The sequence below is a fragment of the Vanellus vanellus genome, assembly GCF_965231255.1.
Source record: "Vanellus vanellus genome assembly, chromosome: 1".
In the NCBI taxonomy this organism is placed as follows: Eukaryota; Metazoa; Chordata; class Aves; order Charadriiformes; family Charadriidae; genus Vanellus; species Vanellus vanellus.
The window spans coordinates 55,870,610-55,886,833 of record NC_138905.1 but is presented as its reverse complement, the minus strand read 5'-3'; the positions used below and the strand labels follow the sequence as shown (position 1 = coordinate 55,886,833).

At 42.2% G+C, this 16,224-nt stretch overlaps 1 protein-coding gene across 1 annotated transcript; it reads right to left on the bottom strand.

The window, feature by feature from the left end:
* Positions 1–2,549: 2,549 nt before the first annotated feature.
* POLDIP3 (DNA polymerase delta interacting protein 3) lies at positions 2,550–16,125 on the bottom strand. The gene is made up of 9 exons (XM_082490403.1): positions 16,038–16,125; positions 12,359–12,746; positions 9,881–9,958; positions 7,958–8,053; positions 5,980–6,162; positions 4,984–5,061; positions 4,224–4,353; positions 3,298–3,364; positions 2,550–2,937 (listed from the first exon to the last, which is right to left on the bottom strand). The coding sequence occupies exons 1-9, from the start codon at positions 16,094–16,096 to the stop codon at positions 2,763–2,765; spliced, it is 1,254 nt and encodes a 417-aa protein (XP_082346529.1). The 5' UTR covers positions 16,097–16,125; the 3' UTR covers positions 2,550–2,762.
* Positions 16,126–16,224: the final 99 nt, after the last annotated feature.

Below are 16,224 nucleotides of genomic sequence, written 5' to 3'. Positions count from 1 at the left end.
GCCAGAAGGCGGTGGGTGAGCTCAGTGGAACGCACAGCAGGCGCAGGACAGAGCCAGGAGGTGAACGGGCTGGCAGGGACAAGGAGGAACTAGTCACTCTTCGCTCAGTGCCCAACAAACAAAGCCACACTACGAAGTATTAGAAGACTAAGATAACTTTAGAGAGCTGACCGAAAACAGGAAGAGCAATGCACACCAAAACACTGCCATTAAGACAAATCACGAAGTGGTGTTTAGACAAGCATCAACTTCATCAATTTAAAAATAAAGATACTACCATAGATCATAGAGCTAGAGACTAGAGCAGCAGTTCTTCCAGCAAGTATGTTAATGTCACCATTTCTCACAGATAATCCAAATACAGTGCACAATTTGACAGCAAGTTACAAAGTGCATCTTGGTATTTGGCTTGTGGAATAGACACGATTCTATTAATAAGAAAGTAAGCGTTTGAATCTCCTCATTCTTTCAGAAGAGACAAGATATGCACTCACAATACGTGTGTCTTCACATTTGCACAGCTTTCTATCTAGCCAGTAACAAGAACACCCTCCACCTAGAACAGGTACCCAGATTTCACAACTGTATTTTTTTTAATAAAATTACTTCTAAAATCACAAGACTGTCAATAAAAAAGGCCATTCTTTTTTTTTTCTGTAAGAACAGAACTGGAACTAGGTAGGGACACAAACTGTTCCCACTTAGTAGCAATAACCAGCTACTAATTTTGATGATTCAGATTAAAAGGCTTATGAGTATCAATTCTCTCATCCATATACTCCTCTTGCTCTTCATCATAGTACCAGTTTTGAAGTTTCTATTGTCTTCTAAAAGCATGCTTGATTCGATGTTGGAACAACTCCACCTATCTTTAGTTGCTTCACAGCATCTAAAAAGGCTTCGAATCCACTCTCTGTATAACAAACGTTTATTCAGAAACAGATAATACATTATCTTCTCCAACCCCTAATGTTTCCTCCCCCTCCCCCATTAATTTTTTTAATAAAACACAGGTGTTTGATGGGCAATCTAAAAAAGGAGAACAATAGCCATCTTAGGTCCCCTCCCCTATAAACACCTGCGGTTCACATGAAGCACCCTACCAATAACGGTGTCGTCGGCTTCCAACCCAAAGAGTACTCCATAAAAACAAGTCCTGCCGAGTCCTGTTATTTCCACGGCTAAAAGGGATACAGTGAGCTAGAGGAATGGTTTGTGCGAGCTAGATAGAGCGAAGAGATAATACAGAACAAGAAAGCAAATGAAACAGTGTTGGCCAAGAAATGGAATCTGGACTTAACAGTTATAGAGAGTTCATTAAAGTTCAGTGGAGCCAAACAGAATGGATTAGGTTAGTCTCCTAACTAGACGGATCAAGTTCAAACCCCAACCAGAATTCTGGAAGTAGCTCTCAGCTTTCCTCTCTTATATAATACAGTTTGAACAAATACAAACAAATGGAGCTATTGGGACTTCAAATATCCATGACAAGAAGAATGTACCAACAAAGGAGGTATTGGAAGTGCCACCTAGTGGCCTGTGGCTCATCACAGATACTCACCGGCCCAAGGTATATCCTTGAGGCTCTCATGGGACTTGATTAACACTCCTCTGTGTTCCTTACAGAGTATTAACTGCTCTCCTCTCCAAAACCTCTCCCTGAAGCCATGAAGTGCAGCAATCATCCTCCAAATCCCTGCATGCCAGGAGCATGCCCGCACAGCAGCCAAACATTGCCCAAATGACATCTCTCAAAGAAGTGATTTCTCAGGTGCAAGACAACTGTTTCCTATGTAGTAGTATCAGAAAAAGGCCCCATCTCCTTCCTTTTTATAGGAGACTGGGTAAGTTAGAAGGTAAGAAAAAAAAATTAATGTCCCTGCATCAGCAGGAGGATGCAATACAGTTTAATGGGAGTGAAACAGCTGGATTTCCTCTAGCTCGGAACACAAGATAGGTTCCTATTTTTCAGTCCAGAAAGATGAGAGCAACTGAGCCTGACCCTACAGGCCTAATATATTCATTGTACAAATGACAGAGCCTCCTCCTCCTCCCCCCCCCCCCCTTCTGCATTACCACAGTTGAAGCACAGCCCCCACAGCACAATGGATGGTGCTCTTGTGCAGATGTTCTTTCTGCCTGATGCCTCCATTGCTTGGTATGCAGAGTGGGAAGCTCAGTTTTTCACGCTTCTTCTCAACATCACAGCTGCTGAGCAGAAAAACATCCAACAGCCAGAATGAAGCAGTACAGCACCGAATGCATACAAGTCAAAGATGCAAGATGGTGCCTCCTGTGTGGAGACGCACTTGACTGTACCCAGCACAGCAATTTCAGAAACAATGTGGTATTCTTGCCTGCTGATAATCAAGGGAATGCACCTTTTAGTTACATGTCAGTCAGAAGAAGCGAGGAGGAGATCACCACTCCTTCCCTCAAAGTCTATGTGCACTTTTAATAGCCACTAGGGGCTTTTGAATAAAGGAGGGAGTTACATGGTAATATGCTTGGTATTACATTACTGGCAGAAGGGGGGAGGGGGGGAAGTTATTCTTTTGGAAAAAAAAAAATCATGGAAGAAAACTCCAACTATGAAAACAGAAAGTACACACACAAGAGGAAACACTACTGTACAGTAAGGTAGCGATCATAGAAAACAAAAAGATTTCAAGGCAGGCAAATGCAAACAACATCTGCACTCCTGCACTTTTCTCATTCCCCAACTTAAATGAGTTTTCCAGTCCACTGTTCACTCTCCCTTCTCAGAGTTTAATTTTGAATTCTGTAGGCTGCACAGAGGCAGAGACCCCTGAGGATTTGAAGAGTGCCTTCAAGATAGTGTCAGGGTCCACCTCAGCTGGGGGATTTGAGGAGGCGCTTGCACTTGACCGGCGTGGTTCCCCTTCCTTCTTCACTGAAGGGGTATCACTCAATCGGCTGGAGGATTAAAAAAAAAAAAGCAGTATTTAACCTCTCATTATGAAATAAAGTTTAACACTATGTCTGCATTTACTGTTCTTGGTGTTGCCCCCTTCCCAATATTAGAGATAGAGGTTTTAAATATGCTTTCATCACAAGAAAACCTCCCCATCTCAGACTTGTTTTGAGTCTCAGGGCTGGGAACACTATGGAGGCAAACTATACCACACTCAGCTCATCATAGAGCACCACAGAGAGGAAGAGAAGGATAATATTCATGGGACAATAATTTGCCAACGGTTTTACTCCCCTCAGGTTCTCCTCGAAACAGAACCCGCAAACATGTTTGGTTCTTCCCCCCATCCAAAGGACACTTACAGCAATATAGGCTGGTCTGAGGTGATGACGTTCCCATTCATATGAAGATTGCATTTCATTGGTTGACCTAAACAAACACAATAAAAAAATCCTTACATCAGAATAGCAGTAAGGTAAGACCCCAGAAATATCACACATCAGTGCAAGCAACAGAGTTCCACAGGCTGGGGAAACACGACAAAGAACAGTCGATATACCTATTGTTGCAAAATCACAGCAACAGAAGAGCCACTGAAACACTCAGTACCATATAAGACTCACTCTAATTAAGAAATTACATATAGGTACAAAACCCCTAGCAGAGACACAACACAATCTCCTGTTCTCAGCTGTCTACTCCTTATCTGACATTCGTAACATGTCACTTATCTAGAGAAAAAAAAGCATCTATTTCCAGCTAAAAATTAACAGCTAATTTGAGCCTGTAACAACATTGCAGGTGGATCCAGATGAACAATTCCACTGTTCAAAGTTTATGGATAAGCTGATACTGTTTTACAGGTCTGATTCAAAATGCCTTTGACCTCCTTGAGAGTTTTGCAAATATTAGTTTTACTCGTACTTTGCAAACAGCTATTCTGTAAGCCAGTAAAGTTTTCCTAAGGACTATCTAGCTTTTGGCACTGGATTAGAAACAAAAGAAATTTAATCTGGAAGTTACACCAGAGGAATCACCAGGACCCCACCTCTAGTTTTGAGCACTCTCTTTCTAGGAAAACCTTTTTTGAATTTCCCTTAAATCAACCGTGCATATATTCAGCTAGTTACATAGCATCATATTACTTTGCCTGGCTCATAAACTGATTTTCTGGTATTTCCTCTCTCGGTAGCATATGAGTTCTGAGATGCTTTTAAAACTCTCTGCTGAGGCAGAAGGGTCCTCGTTGATTTATCTATCCTAAATGCAACTCTGGCTTCAAACTTACCATCTAAGCACCTGTTGTTGTATTTCTTATATGCTGTGATAGCATCTTCTTTCTTCACAAATACTACCTCAGCCACTCCAGGATGCACCAGCCGGGCTCGCTTCAGAGCACCACACACACAGAATAACTCCTGAGGGCAGAGAGTTAGTCACAACCATGGTCACATCAAAGGTACCACTTCAGCTAAAGACACTGAGCAAGAAAGGCTTAGTTTCCCAATTGCACCACCCATCCTGCTTAGTAAATACATGGCAGAATCTTGCCACTTGTCTCATTTTGTGTTTGCTATGGTATGAGTACTTGGCATTAGTAATACAGATTGCACAAAGCTCCATATTGCTACCCACACAAGCAGAAGAGTTCAAGGCCAGTATTCTATACCGTTTGTCACACATGAAGACCAGGCTTGTTCTCAGTCTGCTGAGAATGGAAGCACCTAGATAATTTGGATAGGGGTGTAAGTTCGAGGACAACACCAAGCATGATTTGACATGAATTCTAAGCGATGTCAGGTATCTCAGTACACCCTGGTTATTTTGTCCCAACTTCTTAAGCACACGCTTTTTTTAAAATAGTGAACAAACACGAAACAAACAAACAAACAAAAAAATCAGGAACTTTCAAAGCTTTTGCAAGGAAAGCAAACCCACATTATACTCCTCTTCATTGCATTCACCATAGAACAAGTGATTTATCAAAAGAGGTAGGTTAAGGGAAGGAAGCATCACTCATCCACAGTTAGGCAGTAAACACCACTCACAACAATGTCTTCCTCTGTGACTCGAGGATGCAGATTGTTTACGGTCATCTTTGTGCCTTCCAAAGGACTGAATGCCAGCTGCCAACACAAACAAATGCATCACATAAAGGTCAAAAACGCATCAAACAAGACAGCACAGCAAAGCATTAAAAGAAAGTTACTAAAGGGATGTCTGGGAAAGTCTGTACATGCACACAAAGGCGAGAACTACCAGCTAGTAAAGGGAAGTATCAATGCTTACAAAAGCCCAGCTCATCTGCTGGTGAAAAGGAGCCCCCTTTCCATGCTAATTTCTCTCTGGAGTAACTTTTCTCTTTCATTCCCAAGTACAACATGAACTTACTCTGCATACATACACAGTCCTCTCTGGTCATGCCCACACTTTTAAGTGCGTGTCTCTGCTACACTCTACACCAGCCAGTATACCCCAAAATATGGCTCCAGTCCCTCAAGAGCATGCTGAATTCAACATGCCTGGGAACACCTCGTGGGTTACCTGTACCCAAAACCAGGCAGTTTGGCAAAGCAATTCCAGGCAGGTTGTCTACAAATTGCCCAAAAGGTCTCATATGGACAGCAGAAGCTGTATTTGGAAGAATCCTGTTTTTCTCCTTCCTAACAGAAGCGGACAGAAGACAATGTAACTAGTAGTGCTAAAACACTATTCTTAGGGACACAGAAGTCTCCAAGGAGTGTCCAAACAACTGCCACCTCCCTGCAACATGGATTCCTCCAGGACCATGTGCTCCCATGCTAGATAAAAAAAGTTGAGAGAAACAAGATACACTGAGAATTTCCCATCTTTCAAACACTGAGGAAAAGGATATTTAGACAGGTTTCAAATTCTTGGGACATGGGTTGCAGTTACCAGAATAAGCTTGATGGAATCCAAGAAATAATGGTGGAAGGCAAGCAGAAATGAGTTGCTTGCCTAACTGATGAACAGCAAGTTTCAGAGACTTCTATAAAAAGCATCTCTCACTTCCCTGAGCTCACCTCAACAGGTGCTGGTTCTTTTGGAGGCTCCTCCTTTGTCACTAAGGTCCGGGACATGTTTGTCAAGGCCTTCGTCCGCATAGGAGAGGGAGGTGCAGGTGGGGCTGTGTACGTATCATTCTGGACCACTTTAGTCAGCGGAACAGTCTTGGACAAAGAGAATTTATTGCCACTGAGCCCAGCCTACAGAAAGAAAGAATAAAGTATCTCTGAAAGCTGCAGGGTACAAAAGTCATCCCTCCTTTTCAAGCACCAGCAGCAGCAGGAAAGCATTACTAGCGTGCACTAAGAACTGCATGTCCCTCCTGGTGTCAGAACCACTACAGCGCTGGAAACTTTCGGCTTTGAGACAAAAACTAAAGTTTCTGTGCATATGTTTATCCCACAAGAGCACTCCCCTCACTAGTTTCATACCCTTCTTAAATGAACTCTATCAGTGCAATGTGAAAAGCTCCTTTTATCCAAAGATTTTCAAGTACTTTACAAACTGTATACAAAGATTACTCATTAAGATTGAGCTGCCCTAGTACAAACAGCAATACTTCTTCAGAAACACCAAGCTAGGGCACGCAAAGACATGGAGTGTAACCTTTCTAGTTGGAACTACCTGGGGAGTTTAAAGCCAGAAAAAAATATGTGCTTGGCAGCTGCTGTGAATACTGGAGATAACACATTTACTCCTGCAAAAAAACCTGATAAGACTGATTTTAAGGATCACAAATAGCCAGGATCTCTATTCTGAATACTCACATGAGAAAAAAACCCATGGGATTACCATTGCACTGAACTGCCTGTGTGATGGTAAAACCACTTTAATTTGCTTTCTTAGAACTACAGCATAATTTAGGACAAACCCATATCCAGCCCTTGTGTCTAAAATGGCTAGCTTCAAAGACACATCGGGTTGGCTCAGGGCCTCATCCAGTTTAACATTGCCAGAGTACGGCAATTCTACAACCTCTCCAGGTCCGTATGCCAGAGGCTGACCAATACCTTGAGAACTGCACAACTCCCCCCCATATCTAACTGGAGCTTCTTTTGCTGCAACACATTTGTTGGTTCATTTTCTGCCTGTTCACTCCTGAAAAGGAGCTGGGTTTTGCCTTTTTCATGACCTTTTTCATGACCGTGTATTAGGCAGTGAAAGTGCACGGACAGATCTCACTACAGCCTTCCCTTCTCAGCCTTAAGAGACACTGCTCTCTCACTCTCCTCATCTCCCTGACCACCCTGTTGTACTAGTTCCAGTCTGTCAGTGTCTGTGTTATATCGCAGAGCCCAAAAATAGGCACAGTACTACAGGTGCATTCTCAAAATGCCGAACAGATAGCAATAATTGTCTTCCTTGTTTTGCTAGCGATGGTCTGATATATAATCTACAGTTGGCCTTCACTGCTGCAAGGATGCATTGCTAACTCATTCTTCGTACATCACCCAGCAGGACTGCCAGGCTCTTTCCTACAAAGTCGCTTTCTAGCCAGTCAGTTCTTTGCTTAAGATGCAGAGGGTTATCCCATCCCAAGAGCAGGACCTCACATTTGTCTGTGTGGAAATTCCACCTTCTCCAGAGCATCAGTACTCCCCAACAAGCTGCCAGCTAAGATTTTGCATGACAAGACATTTCCTGCTTTGATGTCCAGCAGCAGAAAGCTTCCCGTGCTTGCCTGCTCGAATAATAACAAGATAGGTTCAAAGCACTTCCCCAAGAAGAAAGTCGAGGGCTAACATGCAGCAACCTGCCAGCAAGGGAGAAAGCACACACTCTGCCTGCAAAAGGCCTATAAAACCACAGTTAGCCTAAAAGGGAGTCTGTCCCTAGAAGCATTGGCACAAAGGGAAGGGTGGGGTGAAGAGCAAACATTTCAGGAGAAATCATCGTTTACATACTTTAAAAGAACATAAGCCCTGTAAAGCTGCAGCCTGTGTGTCCACCCAATGTGAGCATGGCGTGGTGGGGACTGTTCAGATAATCCCTTACCGCGTTGTGCAGGAAACTGTTTGTGGTGGTGATTTTCATCTGTTTGCTAGTAAGGGGAGAGACACTTTCATCATCATCTTCCATGTCATACAGACCCTGAAGAGAAGCAAGGTAACAGTTTACAAGCAGGTACACTTAATCTAGACATCATTTCCAAAATAAGTAGTTCTCCCCTGCCTCCAGCCTTCTTCAGGTAATAAACGTGACTACACTGGATTTTATTCTTGGTCCTTGCAGCTTGGAGGCACAAAGCTGAAGGTATGCAAGTCCATTTTAAAACAGTGTACAAACAATCAAACTTGTTTTCCAGAAAACTTGTTTTCCAAGTTTTCCAGCCACAGTAAAGCTGTTTCCCTAGGTGTACTGAAACCACATGCAGATTTCCCTAATCCTTAGACCTCATCAGAACTGATGAAACCACATTAATGGAATAAAGCCTCAGTGTCTTACTTTTTAGCACTCTGCTACCTTTAAAGTTGAAGCCTGTGCATATGATTTTTTTTTTTTTAATTAAGCAGATGCCTGCCAAATACATCTGAATCAAACATTCCTTTTGAACAGCCTACTTTCCTCAGCACAGCACATACTCATCTGGCACTAGAAAACACTGCACTAGGAGGTTTACTGAATGAATAATTAATTTCCCAGTTCAACTCAACACTCATAGCCCTGCCTTAAAATACTGAGGCGAACTCCTACACAAATATTTTGTCAGACTCTAAATAATGCTAAGAAAAAGTCTATACACATAACAGCACTGCCCAGAACATAAGTCACAACTCAGAACAGCTTCTCATTAATTGAGTAGAAAGGTGAAGAAGAATGGAGGGATTAGCAATGACATCTTGCAAAGTAAGTGGGTTTTCATAGTCAGCAAGATTCTAGTTTACAAACAGGAAAGTTGTTTCAGTCACAGAAATACTATGAAGGAAAAAAACAAAAGGCATAGTACAACAGAGGAAAAATGTACAGAAAAGACTGGGAAAAACACTAGCCATCAGGACAATGGACTTGAGTTTGAGACAAATGAAATAGTTTCAAGGCTTACAGTGATGAGGTCAGAATAATGAAGACACTTCCTTAAGTGACAACATCTGGGATAGGTGATGGCAGCAGGTCAACGTAGAGATAACATACACAAATAGCAAAAGTTACCATAATCGAGGCAAAAAAATACCCCAGGACATATGGCGAATGCTAGTTTTCCAGTATTTCATATAATACTTTATGTATACACACACAAAATAAAGTAATAAAACGTGTAATTCCTCTCTGAAAGCATCCAAGGTGGTAAGGTGGCTGAACGGCTGGGGGATGTGACAAAAGCCTTTGAAATTGATCCCAGAAGAGACAGTACAAATTCTAAGGTTTTCCTCAAAAGTCTGCTTGATAAGGGATATGGCAACTTTGATAGTACATCAGAATAACAGTTAATATCATTCACTATCGGTTTCCAGCAGGGACCCACAGCTGGGATTTCACAGGAAGGTTATACCCTCTCCCACCTCACTGTAGAGCATTTGAGCATGTACAATCATATCCATTCTCTGAAGAGGCTGGCAGGATGCTGAATCAAAACAACCAACAACTTGATCTGATGTGGTGTCACTAAGAAATTTACAGAAAGACAGAACTAAAGGTCACAGTCTTTAGAAAAAAAACACATTAGCACATAGATAAAAACTGGGAACACCTACTTTGTATGCATGTAACACACAAGGAATCAAGATCAATTAGACCAAATGAAAACCTCAATTACCATGAAGTACCTCAACCACATGAGAACAGGGAGCTAAGCTGTTAGAGAACTTCCAAACACTCCTCTTTTCTTTCCTACTTGAAGTTTTCTTTGCACCTGCCAGGGTTTATGGACACCTTCCTTCCCCCCCCAAAGGTAACAAAGAGCACAAAGCGGGCACACACCTGTTTGTGTGTATGGTTGTTCACCACATTGATCCTCATTCCTGCTGGATGAGAGTGTCCAGGAACCGAAGCCTTCTGCTACAGTTAGAGGGAAAGAATCAAAGCATTAAATGCTACAGTCCACCAGAGTCCCATTTTAGAAGATTGAAGCTGTTAATTGATACGCTGAGACTACTTCATTGAAACTCACTCTCCTACTCTTGAAACACATGATGTGCTATTGGAGAACATCTATGTTTCCTGCAACATGTTCAATATGAGATAGCTTCACTTAAGCGAAGAAATCAAAGCTTAAGGCCACGCAGAGAAACTGATTTAAATTACTTGATTTTCAGTCCAAGATTAGTGGGAAAGGGACTTAACTCCAGCCCTGCCAGCACTGACTAGATCCACGTTTCTGCCAGTATGAAACCATGAATGGGGTAAGTCAGCCAGTAAGCTTCTCTTCTTTTATGCTAAAAGGGAACCAAAGATACCCATTTTCATCAATTTAAACAAGCTGGGACACAACACAATTTAGTTCAGTTCCATTTCAAAGGAGATGTATATACTGTCCCTTCCCACTAGAGCTGAAATTAGGTGCACTGGACTAAGTGATGCACAGGGTAGTGTAGCTGACCCTACTGCAGCCTGTTAGCCTGTGAAACAGGGAAACTGCTACATTAGTAGTCAAGGAATGTAGCTGTACTAATCAACAACTCCCTCAAAAATGCCCTTTGGCTTTTGAAAAAGCTGGAAGCTGTCCATTACAGAAAAGAATGGGTCTTCTTACAAAAAATAATACATACAGGCAGTAAAATCTTCAGATTTGCATTCCCTCTAGGCTGTAACTTATATCACAGCACCATCATGTTTCAATCTGCTAATCAATTCAGAAACAAGGGTACCTATCCTGTGGAAATACCAGCAGCGCTATGGAAATTCTTTGGGTTTCAAAGACTTTTTTCTTTCCTTTACAAGAAACAAGACCACAGTACAGGACATTAGAGATATGTGCTGCATCTCAGATAAGATACTTTAGTCTGATTCTGTTCCTGCATTTGGGAAGAGAGGAAGGCCATGGGCAATTTAGAAATTTAGTATACATCTTTAAAAAAATTATTAGATAATTGCTCACATGCATGGTTTTGTCTACAGTCTTAATCACCATTATATTCTACAATATTTTTTCTTGCACCATCTTGTCTAACAAACAGTACTATAGGTCAAATGAAGTCATACCAAAAAAAAAAAAATCAGGTCAGAGCAAATTGCTGCTGTACTAAGTCTCTGGAAACCATTTTAACTCCTACAAACTTTGTAGAAAATGTTCAATTCCTAATGGCTGATGGTGGTGATTTGGCTTAGGACAGCATGAGTACTAATTACCCTACTAATTAAAGACTACTGAACAGACTGCTCTATTGCTCTGCGATTAGCCCTTCTTACTGCCACAAGAGTCCTTTCTCTTTCTTAGATCAGTCTGGCAGGAAACCTGCCGAGTAATAGAAAATTTCCTAGGCTAATTTAAAGAAATATGCTTGATGCTCTTGAGCAAAACCCACAGCTGAACAGAAAGCAGACTCATCTAGGCTTTCAAACCGATGAGAATAGGAGATTTTCTGGGTATGTGTAAGCACGCTGTTGATCTTTGGGAGGAGGAAAATGAAAGAGGTAGGCCAGGAAATTCAGTTACATGTTTGTAAAGATGAGGAACAAAACCACTCCTCAAACAACAATCCTGGCAGTCTAGAAACTTCTCTTCTGACTCTACCCACTGTACCTAACACACAAATAGTTCAATAGTAGTTGTTCCTATGAGAATTTTGCTAACAATCAAGTTACTGCGCACACAGCAAAGTGAAATTAGAAAATTGTCAAAGGAAATCAGCAGGTTAGGTGATCAACTGATCATACTGCAACTGAAATAAAATCTTGAGCCTCAGCATAAATGCAATATGTAATCAGGCAATCCTTGGAAGCCAGGGCTTTCCTGAAAACCAGACAAGTAGAAATAGAGAAATTGTAGAAGGGCTCATTGAATTTTAGGTCTTCTTAGATACAAACATAGATGTATATTCTAAACTGTTACCCACCGCTAGGATAAATCAGTTATCTAGACAGGACAATCCACTATATCAGACTTGCAAAGAGGGGTGGTATAAGAATGACAAAAAATGCATACATTTTCTTTGTATTTAGGTAGGAAAGAGACTACTTAACCATTCAAGGCAACTACTTTAATGCTGACAGGAACACTGCTTTAGCTTTTATTGGGCCCAAAATTCAAATGAAAAGTTAAATGAAAGCTGGGATTCTACAAAAAGCCCCAAGCAGCCAGAAGGACACCCAAAATGCTCTGAATCCTGCCCTACAGGCTGGACTGAACTGTATCACCATTGCTTCTATTGTAAACACGGAAACATAGTCATGTATTATCATTTCTACTGGACTGCCGCAGAATAACTGAGGGGCTCAGAGGTGGCTTGCTTGACCTACTTGGATAGTTTTGGTGATTTTCATGGCTGGATTTACTGTCCCCATAGTTGGGCTGATAGTAGCTGGAGCACTCCTTTTCAAGCTGATCTTCTCTCTGGCATCCACCACTTTGGTCACCTTTTCAGCAGCAACACTTTGCTGTTTACGGGAATTCAACATCTCTCGAGCATCCTGCACCTTCCCTTTGATTTTGAACCGAGCGTCCTTTTGAACCAGTTTTTCACGAGCATCTTTAACCCCCAGTTTGTGTCGGGCATCAGTGAGTCCAATCTTCTGTCGAGCATCAAATGTCCGCTGGAAGCTGACAGCTGGCGATGATCTGTTTAGAATATTTTGCTGGACCCCAATGCGAGATCTTACACCTCCAAACACTGGCCTTGTGTTAAGCCTGGGGAAAAAAAAAAAAGTTTCAGACATTTTAAGATGTGATACTGTATCAATAAAAGTATTTGTGTTGCTGCAAACAAAAGCTCGTTATTGCTGCACAGAAATCCACTCAGGTTAGATGTCCAAATACAACAGTAGAGCTCCTAAGCTGTTTTATGCTGGATTTTACTTTCCGCGTAAACAGCTAAGGAACTGATTTCCAAAATCCAACCTTAAGCTCACATTTACAAACTTAAGTAAAGAGTCTGACTTCAGCTGTGGTAAGTCTGTACTACATTTAAACAAAATTCATCAACAACTAAGGTACTTTTGGGAAACCTTTGAAGACAAAGAGGAACAGAAACAGACTTTCTAGCTTTAGGACTAAGCAGGTCTGCCTAAAGCATCTTCTGTAATACAGTATGTCCTGATACAAAGGAAATGTGGAATCAGATGTGATTTCAAGAATTCTGGGCAACAAGTTCAGATTTGTGGGAGTGTAGAGGCTTGGATTTTAGGATGCACAAGCAGCAGTACCAATTTCAGTTCAAAGCCACCAGTTTCAAAGTTGATTAACTGCCAGCAACAATACTTATCAAATTATCTTTTAACATCACATTCTCTTCTTTAATCTACTAACAGAACTGCTGCATCCAATGGTCTTTACTTTTTAAGCACATCAACATCACAATACTGAGCACAGAAAGATAACAGCTCACAGAAAGGACAGCATTTGTACTTGTAAGCAAGTACTACTAAGAAGCAGCCCATTATTTATTAAGTGCTGAAATTAGTTCCTGTTACAGGTCTGATTCACTTTTTCAAAATCTCCCCTAAAAGGAAATAGCTTGTCTAATTTTTTTTAATAGTTCCTCCTTTAAGTATTATTTAAGGTTTTTGATTTTCCTTTTTTTTTTTTTTTTTTTTAAAGATGACAAAGTGGTAAGAGAAATTTTAAATTTAAGGTACTGAAAAATATTTTTGCAGTTGGCTTTTTAAAATTCAAAATAAGATAGAGGGCTACAGTGTTCATATGCTTTCTGAGATGTATTGTCCAGTATTACAAAGTCTAAAAGTAGATGTCCAGAATTTGCTGTAATACTCAAAAGGCAAACATCACAAATTCAAATGACGATGCAATCTGAATTCTTCCTACAGCTGTATATCAGTATTTCCTGATCTAACTCTACAATCTTAACGTTATTTACAGTCATGTGCTTTCAGTGGAGAGATCTGTAAAAACAGATGAAAGACTAAACCTCCATTTCTGTCTCTTTCATTCTTGTGTCCAGACAACTGGAGAGCTAGGACTAGGGTCCCACTTTGTTACCAAGCTAAGAATCTTACAGCTGCTCTCTCATACAGCCAAAGCACACTAGCTAGATGAAACAGGAATATTATTAAATAAAGTACATGCAGAAAAATACAGAGGAATAACAGTACCCATAAAGCAACAGTCACAAAACAAGACTTCTCTTGCAATTTTAAAAAGCATTAATTTGGCTATGTTGAAAGGTGCTGCAGAAGGGCTTGACGAGTGGTTCTTTTTATTGAGCATAAGAGAGGTCAGAGTAAACCCAGAAACGTATATATCAGCATTTAAGGCAGAATTAGTTAAAACTGTTAATGACACGAACTAATGAAATTGGTTAGGAAACCCTGTACTGAAGATTACAACATCTCTGAAAACTTATGTTTATCCCGATAAGCAACTCTCTTCATGCATTTTGTGCCACAGCACCTGAAATAAAATCTCAAATATGTAATTCACTTTCCAGAACTTCAAGTTCTGGCTTGAATACTTTGTGGATTAGTACATTTTATAGGTGAAGATTTTACTGTTATTTCATCTAGGCTACTGAAAGGCATGGATATAATGATTTAAGTTTATTAATTTTATCCAGCCTTCACAAAGTCAAGTTAGCTAACTCAGAAATTTATAAAGTGAGCTCAACATGAGAAGCAAGAGAAATGCAAGGCACAAAAATTCTTACAGTGCTGCAGAGCGATTATTGTTCAGCAAATAAAAGCAGAAAGAATTCCTGGAAGAAGTGAGTTAAGGAGGGATTTGAAAAAGGAGAAAGGAGGTGCTTGGCATACTAAGCAGCATAAGACTGTTCCAAATATGCAGGAGAACGTGAATGAAAGCGCAAAGACAAGGTCTTATCTAGACTAGGATTTAAACATGCGTGCGAATGTTTTGCATGTATACTTTAGCAGATAACTTTCAAAATATTGCTCTAGACATATAAGAGTTAAAACCTAAGATTCCCCAATGACCATTAAATTAAAAAACAAACAAACAAAAAGGGAGCACACTTAGCTAACACAGATGGGGAGATAATGGACATGGACAAGATCTTCAGAAGCATCAAGAGACTATAGCAAAAGGAAAGATGAAAGGCTACCAAAGGAGAAGCCAGATAAGAACTGCCAACAGCTGTGCTAGGGTAAATGGCCCAGCCTACACTGGAGACACACTGGAGAGTCTAATATTGTAGCTAATATGTAACACACTCCACATCCACACAAGCATTTCAAACAATCTGTCAGGTTATCGTTAACTATGCTTACAGAGTCTACAGTTTCCAAGGGCCAGGGCGCAATGCCGACGAAGCCATTGCAGCCTGAAACCTTGCCTGTGCGGATCCCCATCAGCTTCGCTACAGTTACAGCTCCCCGTGGCACACTACACCTCCCACGGCAATCCCACAATGCACCGTGCCGCTCATCAACGTACCGCATCTGGGACCCGCGGGGGGCACCGAGCAACCCTAGGGCACTACCTGACGGAGAGCTGCGGCCCAGCAGCAGCGCTTGGGCTGTCCGGATACCGAGGGGGCTCGGGGGTGCCGAGGCCCTACTGAACCCGGCTTTGGGAGCACCACTAGGTTAATCAGCGGGGAGAAGCAGATCGTAGGCGCTAGTGAAGCGATGAGCTGTGCCAGGAAACTCGGGAGAAACGAGAAGGGCCCGAGAAGGGCAGGGGAGAAGCGGTGGGTGGGCCTGCCCTGCCGGGGCCGGAGGGCAGCGGGCAGCTCCAGGCACAGGGGGGTGAGGTGGGGGGAAAGACCCCCGCCCCGGCCCCAGCCCGCCCCAGCCCTGAGCGACAGCCACCACTACCAATCCGCATCAAAGCCACGGCCCCGCAGACCAACACCTAAGCCAATGGGAAGGCGAGAGCGGGGAATAGGGCTGGGCCGCGCTGAGGCAGGCTGCGGCCCACACCCTCCGGAGCGGAACGACCAGAAGGGAGAACAGATGAACCACCGGAGGCCGCCGGGCCCGTGGCGCTGCCCTCCCGACCGCTTACCTCCCTTTCACCGTCACACCGCGTTTCCGTATGAGCTCATCCAGGGAGATGTCTGCCATCTTGTCGCGGGGCCCAACGATAAGACGCAGCGAGCGAGACCCGGAGATGACATCATACTGCTTCCGTTCCTCGCCCCGCCTCCACAAGTAAGCCAGGCCCCGCCCTGACCCCGCCCGCGTGCGCGACG

What these genes read in the sequence shown, in the direction of transcription:
- POLDIP3 (XM_082490403.1), bottom strand. Translation starts at nt 16,096, where the DNA reads ATGGCAGACATCTCCCTGGATGAGCTCATACGGAAACGCGGTGTGACG. An exon ending in GGTGTGACGGTGAAAGGGAG is followed by an intron (nt 12,747 to 16,037) that starts GTAAGCGGTCGG and finishes TTTTTTCCCCAG; the next exon opens with GCTTAACACAAGGCCAGTGT. An exon ending in TCAGACCAGCCTATATTGCT is followed by an intron (nt 2,938 to 3,297) that starts GTAAGTGTCCTT and finishes TTAATCCTCCAG; the next exon opens with CCGATTGAGTGATACCCCTT.